This window comes from Thunnus thynnus, chromosome 3, assembly GCF_963924715.1.
Source record: "Thunnus thynnus chromosome 3, fThuThy2.1, whole genome shotgun sequence".
Taxonomy (NCBI): Eukaryota; Metazoa; Chordata; class Actinopteri; order Scombriformes; family Scombridae; genus Thunnus; species Thunnus thynnus.
This window is the reverse complement of record NC_089519.1, coordinates 13719072-13729582: the sequence shown is the minus strand read 5'-3', so window position 1 is coordinate 13729582 and position 10511 is coordinate 13719072. Positions and strand designations below refer to the sequence as shown.

At 41.0% G+C, this 10511-nt stretch overlaps 1 protein-coding gene across 1 annotated transcript in view; it reads left to right on the top strand.

Moving 5' to 3' along the window:
* The first annotated feature begins 3230 nt into the window (after positions 1-3230).
* Positions 3231-10511, top strand: part of LOC137179576 (sodium/potassium/calcium exchanger 3-like) — a 64160-nt gene continuing 56879 nt past the window's right edge. Inside the window, exons 1-2 of the mRNA XM_067584369.1 lie at positions 3231-3432; positions 6671-6799. Coding sequence (XP_067440470.1) covers positions 3237-3432; positions 6671-6799 — 325 coding nt within the window. The 5' untranslated portion in view covers positions 3231-3236. The remainder of the gene's footprint in view (positions 3433-6670; positions 6800-10511) is intronic.

Sequence of the window (10511 nt, the reverse complement as noted above, 5' to 3'; positions counted from 1 at the left end):
TGCATGGTGTGTTTGTGTGTGTAAATTTTTCCACAGTTATATTCAGCATGTTTTATGTGACGCAAAAGCAGGGATACTTGTCCTTGTTTCTCCTTACAGCATTACCACCTGGACTGTCTATACTGTCCCTGCTTTACCTCTTTAGCTCTTTTTTAGTTCAGAAAGCTATTCCTGGCCGACCATACCATATACTACCCCCCTCCCCCCTGCTTCTTTTTCTCTAGTGATGCTCAGCTGAGGTTTCTCCGTATTGTGGTGGAGAGCAGCAGAAGGAGAGGTAAAGGAGCTGCTGTAGCCTAGACTTGGGAGCTCTCGAAGAGGGAAGACATGACCCAAATATGTCTGATAGCTAGCTAGCCTTAGCCTTACAAATTGGGCTAGAACTGCAGCTTTCCTCTGCAATGACTGCATTGTGATCCCAATGCCAGGTTTTACAGTGAGAGAAGAGGAAGGAGACTGTGTGGCATTGGATTATTGATGCACTATACCAAACATCTGAGAAGGCTGCAGTTGATCACAGCTGTAACAGGGGAAGAGAAAAGGAAGTGTTGAAAGAGACAGATGTTTGTCTATCTGAGGAATCACCTGTGTGTTTCAAACCAAGGTGGCTGTTTGTGTGTGGACATCCTGGGCTGCAGGGCAGGGCAGTGGGCGCGGTGTCAGTTGGACATGGGAAAGTGGGTTAAATTCCAGGCATTCTCTTACATCTGAAGCCACACTGTTTCTGGTTTGTCTTTACAACTTATCTTACATCTTGTGTGTGTGAGAGAGTCCTTTGCCAAGCCCACTGGCTATGGAAAAACAATTTAACTGGATTTAATTTGTTGCCCCCCTCCTCCTTCCTCTTCCCTCCTTCCCCTCACGTTTTTTTTTCTTTTGTGTGCCTCTGAGAGGTTGGGAATTCATCTTGTTTAGTAACTCGATGCCCAGTCTGAGCTTGCTTTGCAAGTTAGACAGGCTGAGTTTCTTGGCAGCTTTAAGACCTCCAGTCATGTCTGGATTGTCCCTGGAGTTTGCTTGCCATATGTGATGCTAAAAAAACAGGTAGTGTGTTCATCTTATTTGGAAAAAGTTTTATGTGGACACATAAACATGGATTACTTTTATTTAAATTATGATTTGCAGCTCTCAATCACTTCTTTCTTTCCTTCCCTGCCAGCCTTGTCTTTTATTTTATCTGTCTCAGCTCCATGCTCCAAAGGGTTAAAAAGGCACAATGAAACCAGTTGCCTAGAGCCCTGACCACTTTTTCCATTCTTGCTGGAAAGTTTCCAGCGCTATTTATATGAAACCTCAGGCCTGACAATCAAGAAACCCACTTGGCCAGGATAAAGTATTATCATTAAGTTCTGTTTCATTCAAATCAGTGCTTAAAAACATCTGAAATGGCAGACACACAGTGGAATCTGTGGTCCATCTCTGTTCTGTAGGCAACATGTACAAGCAGGCGGAGGCGTACACAAGTGAAATCAATCCATATGACCTAACTACTGTTGTGTAGCCAAAGAAAATACTACATCTAATCTGTGCGGGGCTTGATGAATGATTTGCTGCAGTGAATGTTCCAACTCTTATTTTAGACCAAATGTCTGAAGAGAAACAGAAACTTGTCTTTTATCCATTTTCAGAGGGAATGGCATTCACTCTTGGCTGAGATATTGACATATTTTAGAATGATAACATTATTACTGTTATTATTTGTAGAAGAAGTAGTTGGGCTGAAAGGCATGACTGTTGTGTTTGGCTGCTACCTACAGGGTTTATGTATGTTTGAATGGGTGAGTAGTTTTAGTCTAAAACTACTATGAGAAAGCATTAGAAAGCCTGTTAACAAAACTTTACATTACTATTCAGCAATACACTGTCGAATTCTCCTAGTAGAGTACAGCCGGCTGTATATCACTTAAGACATTCCCAGAAGATGGCAGTGAAACCTTGCAGCTTTCCCCCTTATTTATTTGATCTCAACACATTTAAATCTATTGGGTTTTCATGTCAAATTAAAAGTATTGAACCATATGCAGCAATTAACATATGTTCATGTTCAAAAAAGTCAAAAAAGTATACTGAAGTATATTTTGTACAGGCTTTAATCTATTTTAAAGTATACTTTAATTATCATAAGTATGATGTCGTTCTTATACTGCAAGTACATTATTTTACTAGTGGTGAATTTTAAATAAAATGTACATATATGAAAAATAGCAAAGCTATACAAATAAATGTATAATAATAAAATTATAATAATAATAAAATCTACCTGTGTACAAGTATACTCTTTGCATTTTTATTTGTTCTATGATAAATATTTCATACCAGTAAACTGACCCCAGAAAGTTTACTTTTTAAATCATTTTAAAATATAGCTACAAATAACGTATTAAAAGACAACTCTCCAATTTTAAACAGGTCAATTTAGTCATCACAAACTTCTCAGCCTGTGAAAGTTCTTCGGAAGAGCTTCAAGAGAGAAAATAACCCCGATGATGTGTTAGTGATGTCATTGGGGTATTCTCAGCTTGGGCTTGGATACTAATGTATTATAGAAAGTGTTACTAATGGGAGATGTGGGCATTTACCAGGCAGGGAGAGCTTAATGCATTGATCACAATATGGGAAATGAAACCATTTTACAAGTCTGTGTTTTGTGGGTCACCCAAGTTAACAGAAGTGCAATAAATTGCTGGAGTAGCTGCCCCTTTAATGACTGTCAACGTTTACCTATAAAATATCAAAACTAACGAACAAGTTTACTGTTATATGCTATCGGTGGAAATGTGCCTGTACAAATGTTGAACACACACATACAGCCCACTAAAATCATTATTTTTTTATTTTAAAATATACCAATTTGGACCTGGGTTTCACGTGTGCGTGCGTGCCCACGCGCACCCTCTCGCGCTCGCTCCCTCCTATTAGTGTGTCTCACCTCAACACCCAGCCGGCGGACGCATCCATGGAGAGCTCGTGCAGCAGTCCTCTGCCTTTCTACTTCCAAAACCACATTTTAACATGACATAAGAAGCCAAACCCGGCACTTCCAGACAGAAGCTCAACGTTTTTGCTGAACAGCCCTCGCAGCATCCCAGCGGTACCAATTCCTAACTTTTGTTTTTTCTTATCATTCCCCCTGAAAACCCCTCCCCTGTACTTTTTCATCCGTTCCCGGGAGATAAATCTATTCTCTGGGAATTTGAGGAGGTTGCTCGATTTCTTTTTGTTACTTCGGGATCCGCATGGATGTGGCAGCGGTAGAGGGGATGTCTCTGCCGGGTATCCGACTCCGGAATCGGCCGACTCAAGTGATGCCGAGCCAGAAGAAGGTCAAAGCGAGGCGGAAAAAGCGAAAGGAGTTGGTTTTAATCCAGATATGCTTGTTCGGCGGCTTGCTTCTGGTCGTGAAGGGGTTTTCCTTCTTAGCGGAAAATGCAGGTGAGGATTTAGCTGTTTGTTCAGCTCCTGTTCGGATGCAGAAGGAGAGCAGACAGAATCCTCCAGGAGTTAGCTTCTTGTTTGTTTCATTACTGTAGCTACATGTTTTCCTCTCTTATATTGCTGCTGTTAACAGTTTTCATTTAGTCCGTGATGTCCTTACACATAAAGCTATACACAGCTGGACCCTACTAGTTATAGATTAACATCTCTGAAAAAGTCTTGCGTAGGAAGCTACATTGTGAAAACTATATTATTTTAAAGCATCTTCCCCTTATCTTATGCTAAATGTCCATCTAATATTCCTAACAAGACTAATAGTGTGGTCCACTTATATCAGTTTCTAATGGAACTGTTTGATTGTACAGTAGGTATCAGCATATAGTTGGTAATATTCCTATGGGGAATGAGAGTTTGGCTCTTTAATAGCCTTTCAAAATCTCTATTTTATATGGCCATCAATCAATCCCTTTTATCAACAGTGTTCCCAAATATTACAAATGCTTCATGTTTTACAAGATTTCCATGACTATCAAAAAACTGTTTGTTATCCTATCAAAACCTGACAAAGCCTAATAGTCAAAGACTGTTATATACTGAATATATGCTTTATACATTTCTAATATATATGAGAAAATCCTTCTATTGCCCAAATTTGACTTGATGAAACCTCATACGGTGCGTCAGGGCATCAAAGTGTCTGCGCTGTCATACAGATACACAGTGGGCTATAATGGGAATTCATCTGAGCTTTAACTATGGGAAACTATTCTGGGTAGAAGGATGCAGAGCCTCCTGCGTGTTCAGGTGTTTTAGCAGCAGAGCGGTGAAATCAGGGCAATGAGCCCCAGGGTATAGACCTACACCTCTCCAGGTTACGGCAAATGGTTACACAGTGTGTCTCTCTTAACTTTCAGCTTATGTCAATGCTGTACTGGCATGTGTGTTAAATGATTAGTACTGCCGAAGCATCTAAATGCATTCAAATGAAACCTCGATAATAAATAACCACAGTACTTCCCTAACTGCAAACATATGCAGCACTTGACTTGCTGTTGATATGTTCCTCTCTTTTTCTTTTTATCTGTTTGACTTCGCCCAACACTCCACTTGATTACTGAGTCAGTGTCAGCTAAAGTGAGATGTATTTATCACTTTCCATGGACAGAAGGCCTGCATGAATATTCATACACTCATGATTTGTGCATCATCAGTGTGACTATTTTTTTTTTTCTTCTTCTTCTTCCTCCCTGCTGCGTGTCTTGGTTACATGGAAGTGCAACAGTGCTGCTCTCTGCATGTGCCCCGAATTAGAGAGGAACACGAGATGACACCGGGGCGTTTAATGCATTTCCCTTGTCCCCATTGTGTTCTGGTTAACTCTTAATCAGCTTGCCAGAATATCAATTAAAGTTGATTATTTATGTTGCGCTTAATGGAGTTCTGCTAAATTGAGCTTGATGTGGAGCTGGAAGCGGAGCACACAAAACGCCTCTTCACAGTGGCACATTAATCATTTCCACACTCCTCTTCTTTCTCCGTGCGCAAGATAGCGAAAGATAGAGGGGAGGGAGGGAACAGTACTGCGCTGGCATGCGAAGCCCTCTTCCACTACTGCTGCTGCTGCTGCTGCTGCTGCTGCTGCTGCTGTGTGTGGTGTAGTGAAGGTGAGGCCAGGTGAGAAGTTCAGCAATGCCCCGAGGACTATTGAATAACTGGGCTTTTTAATTCTATCTGAATCCCCCCCTCTTAGGCCAGACTTGTGGTTGGCAGGGTGGAGAGGGCAGAGTGCTCCTGCTGGGCTCTCTGAAGTATGAAATGAATTCATTGGTGTTGCTGCTCTCGTGAAGAATGTGCAGATGTAGCCACAGTGGGAGCACCACTTTGTGCGCTGCGCTGTTGCTTAACCCCCCCCCCCCTCCCCCCAACCCCCCCCCAAGAGGATTTTGTTTTGGAAAATCATGAAATTCCCTTCAATGTATGAATTGGGGGCAGGGAGGGAAGGGGAGATACCAAACTGACACATCTGTGGTGCACTCCTCCAGCTGTTCACAACCCTACCATTACATAAAGAATCAAATTTTAATGTGACAGAGAAGCTAAACCTGGTCAATAATAAAACAAACAGCTTGACACACACTTTGCTACCTGAAAGATTTGAGAGACACAATCTTGTAACTTATACATAGAAACAAATGAAAGGTTCAGTTTATGGCAGTAAATTACCTTTATGTGCTGCAATATCTGCACTCATCTTTGTCTTTCTTTAAGAAGTGTATCCAAAAAGATATGATCATATGTTCTTACTTGTTCATGGCCCTCTGCTGTATATAAAAAGTCACTTTGCATCTTGGTAGGTACTTTTTGTGGTTTTGACCAAAATGTGTTGTAGTAGTAAAAATTGTTAAGCATCTATAGTTTAATGCCTGCTCAGATTCATAGTCTTCCCCTTCACACTTTCCCATTTCAGACAAAAGTCAACAGTCATGAGAAAAATGTGGTGATGTCTCACGTCGTTAATGGAAAACGGTGGCAGATCAGCAACTAAAGACAAACTGTGTTAAAATTATGATCCAGTCCCACGATGTGACTGCTGCTACGACCCATGTTTACACACTAACTAACGGATTGTGGCATAAAATGACACGCAAGATTGTGTCAAGCTAGTGTAATGTTACTGCTAAAAACACATTTACCTTCTAATTACTTTGCAAAGTGAATGTTTCATGTTGTCCTCTTTTCTCTAGCCACAACCAGCTTTACAATCTCCTCCTCCTACTGTTTTGAGGATTTTTGGTTCATAGAAGTGCCGGCACTAAATCTTAAATTGTGTTTTGCTCCATTTTTACAACACGATTTGCAGATGGATGACACAATTGATGACATGTCTCTACTTGCATCTGTTTTTTCTTTTCCAAAATTGATATTGCACAGTGTGACATCGATCAGGACCAAGACTTTATTGGCGCCATCTCACACAGTGTGACATGCAGTGAACTTTGTTGTTATTGCAAAGTCTATACAGGCGCCTTTCCTTGATCAGAAAGTTTCTGATACAAATCATAATTTTGTCAGTTTTATAGTATTTTATTTAAGCATGCTCATATTCCAAAATAATAAAAAAAAGTACGGTTTTGGTATCAGTGCCGAACCTTGGAAATCACATCACAGTTATGCTCCATCTAGATTTTGTAGCTGCACTGAATGTAGACTTATGATTGTGACAAACGTCTTCCAGGTTTTGACATCTCCAGCCACAGCACGGAGGACCAGGAGAGATGGGGAAGCAGGAGGCTACTGCAGGAAATGGACAACAGCAGCCTGGAGGAAATGGAGAGTGAAGGATCTAAAAACTGCAATGCTCCAGGTAAGACAGAGACAGGATGAAAGAAAGAGGACACCCGAGTGTTCTTCCCCTCCCTCTCACCTTCTCTCCAGAACTGAGGGAGAGAGATGGAGAAAAAAAAAAAAAAAAAAAGGGGCAGTGAAAGTGGGAAACAAATGATCACCCCACATCTTCTGTCTTTCTACCCTTTCCGGTCCCCCTTTTTTTTTTCTCTTCCTAATATGGGGTAACCCAGATTGGGAGGTTTTGATGATTTCCCATGAGCGCAGGTGGTGAAATTCTAGCTGCCTCAGCAATTTTCACACCCGGTCTTGGTCACATTTTTTTTTTAGGATCCTGCAGGTTTCATTCTCACTCCCTCCACCTAGCTTCCCCTCTCTGTCTCGCATCAACTCTCTCTTCATCTCTTCCATCTCCTTCCTCTGTGTTTCCCTCATGTTTTTCCCCCCACGGTGGCCGCATCTCAGAAAAATCCCTGTTTCCATGGCGACCTTTTATCTTATCATCAACGAGCAACTTCTGTTTGAGGCAAGGATAGTGTGTGAGGATGCTGAAGGCATTTAGTGCATGGTGGACTTTGTGTGCGTTTCATTTGTTTGTTAAGTTTAAAAATCACTCCGACCAGTTTAAAGGACTGAAACAGACCACGTGTAGCAGATCCTAAAACTGAAAAACGCTTCATATAATCTTCTAAAACCATGCTTTGTGGTGTAACCAGCCCTTTCCCCATTAGACAAATCCTTACGCATGCATGGACTCTCACCATCACCCATGTCTGTCGCTATTTTTAGAGGTAGATGGAAGGAAATTTGTTCAATCCTATTATAATTGATGTGTACAAGCTAGGATGGAGAGAGGTGAGTCCACTGCAGATCACACTGACATTTGTTTTTTTTTTTTTCTTACCTTGAACGGAAGATGATTGGCCTTCTCTCAGAGGGAGGGGCAGTTCTCTCATGAGCTCATTAAGCAAAATGGCCTCATCAATCTCCTTCCTCACCCTTCCAAGGTCGCCACTGTCATCTAAAAAAAGGGAGCTGAGGCCAAAGTTCAACTTATTCTCTCCTCTTGCTTATTATACAGTAGCTGCTCTTTTCCTCTCGTGCTAAATTTAAAGCGCACACCGCCGGTGGCTTCAGCCCATGACTACTCTCAAGAGGACTGCAAGGTTTTTTTGCTAAATAACCTCTATTTTCTGAAAGTCTTGGCCTGCTCCGGTGCTTTGTGCTCTTGTCCCCGCTAGGACACGCATAAAACGTACCCTAGTGGGGAAGTTAGTGAGTCATGCTTCATCTGACCTTTGAGAGGAAAGAATTTGCATGTTTTAAAAAAGGTGGTGGATGTGTGAAGGGAAGGATGTAGGGTAAGAGCAGGTTTGTGTTTTGTATGTTATGTGTAGGACTGACAGCGATTGTTCTGGCAGGTATTATTTATTTAGTATATAAAATGTCAGAGAATAGTGGAAAATGGTTATCACAATTTCTCAGCCTAGTTTTGTTCTCTTTTTTTTTTCATTGAAAGGGTTTGGTCAACTTTGCACGCACGCATGCACTCTCAATTGCAGCACTTAGTCTTGTACCAATTTGTAATTCTTCTTGAGTCTCATTTTTGTACCATCATTTCTATCAGTTATAATTTGCTCATCTATATAATTGCAGAGCTCTGGGAACACAGACCATGCCACAGCGAAGTCCAAAGGGGCAAACAAGAGTCAGACAATCAGAATGTAAACAAGCCAAACAAGCCAGATTATCTCAACCAATTTATTTATAAATTGACTGATTTTTCCTCATCTGACATTTAAGCGGTGAGACTACATTCCAGAATGTCAGCAGTTAACTTGGTGAGTAAAACATTATTATTACTGAGAGGTATGGCGGCTCAAGACCCAAGTTATAATAAAGTTTAAGGATCCCCTCCAGACGTGTTTGAAGACATAAAAATACTCTGGTTTGAATAATAAAAAAAGTTCATTTTCCATGTTAAAAATTCTTAAAATTACATCTACTATTCCCTAAAAGAAAAAAAATCTAGACACTATAAATATGCAAATATTTTTCATCTCACAAGTTTAACTGCTCGACACAAGATGTCTCCTACTTCACTGTTAAGTCCATTCTCTTTAAGGTGATCACAGAGAAACTTTCCACTTTCCGAAGATGAAGTTTAAAACATCCTTCTGTTGTCAAACTCTGCACATTCATCATTCTGCACAGTGAAGCTCAAACAAGCCAATCACATCTTTGAGTGGAGGGTGACTTTAAGCTATTATTAAAATTGATTATTGGTGAATTTTCTGCCTATTGACCTACAGATTAAGTATTTACCATGTCTATGTAATAGATTGCTGAAATGCAGACCAATCGCACATGAGTGTGCACAACAGATTGTGCGTGTGTGTGTCTCTAAAGCTTGCCAGCCACAGAGTGAGCACAAGCAGGGGTGTTTGGAGGACTTGTAACCACCTTCTAGGGGGGTCCAGGGGAAACTTAAAACCTCTAAATGGACCATTTTCACTTATTTTTTCTTAAATGTGAGGATCTACACGCCAACAAAACGTGTCCAAATTCTACATACTTGACTGACAATCTCATTGTTGATTGGGAAATATTACTTGTAAATGAACCAAAGCGAGAAAACACTGTTAGCCACATTGAAGGAAAAGATGAGATGTCAAATAATGAAAATGAAAAACATCTGCTCATGCTATGACCACAGCACAGAGACTTAAGCCTTCAGCCACTTTCAAAGGAAGGGACACACAGGTTGTTTCTCCTTAATGATACAATCCCTAAATGAACTTGAAAAAATAGTAGTCTTCATTCTGTCTGTTAAGTGATCCCAAAATGCTTGTCACATGTTGCTTACTTAAGCTAAATTTAGAAAAGAACAGAAAATACCATTAATCCTGCAGTGCCAAAACATGAGGACTAAGTTACTCTTGTAGTCACTCTTGTTACATCTGTCTCAGGACTTTGAAAGGGGAAGCATCAGACTGTAGTGTCTCGGCTTAAATTAAGCAATGACCTCTCCATGGTCCAGACCAGCCAGTAACTCCTCCTTCTCAATGGATGTTACAGCCAAGTGACCGAGCCATCCCTGACCCATTGTGCTTCTAATGGCAAATCTGCAAAGCTTTGACTGCAGTCACATTTCTAAGGGTGTTGAGGTGTTCAGAAGGGTCCGGATCACAGTAGGGAGGTTTTCCAGGATGGCTTTGACAGACTCAACCTGGCATGCCCAGCGAGTCTTGGACGAGTGGACAAGTTCTCCCTCCCCTATACTAAGGTGTTTCTTCAAAGCTTTCAGTTTGTCATGATTGATTAGTGATGTGTTAAAGAAAGAATAGACACTCTCCAGCAGATCAAACAAGTCACATGCTTCAGGGACAGCTTTGCAAGTGTGACAAAGGACCAGATTTAGCTAATGGGCATAGCAATTGACACAAATTGCTTCAGGATGTTTTTGTCTGAAGCGAGCTCGAACACCCCCTACTGCTCCACTCATAACAGAGGCGTCATCATATGTTTGAGCAACACATGTGAGATGTTGGAATCCATGTTTGACAAGCTGTTCCTCTATGATGTCAAAATCCAAGGAATCGCTCCTTTACCATGTCTTGTGAAGTCACATACCGATAGATTAAGTAGCTCTGAATGCAGATCCCTTTCTTCATCTACTATGATTGACTACGGTTTTGCTGCTTTGAGCTCTGAAATAATTCATGCTGTTA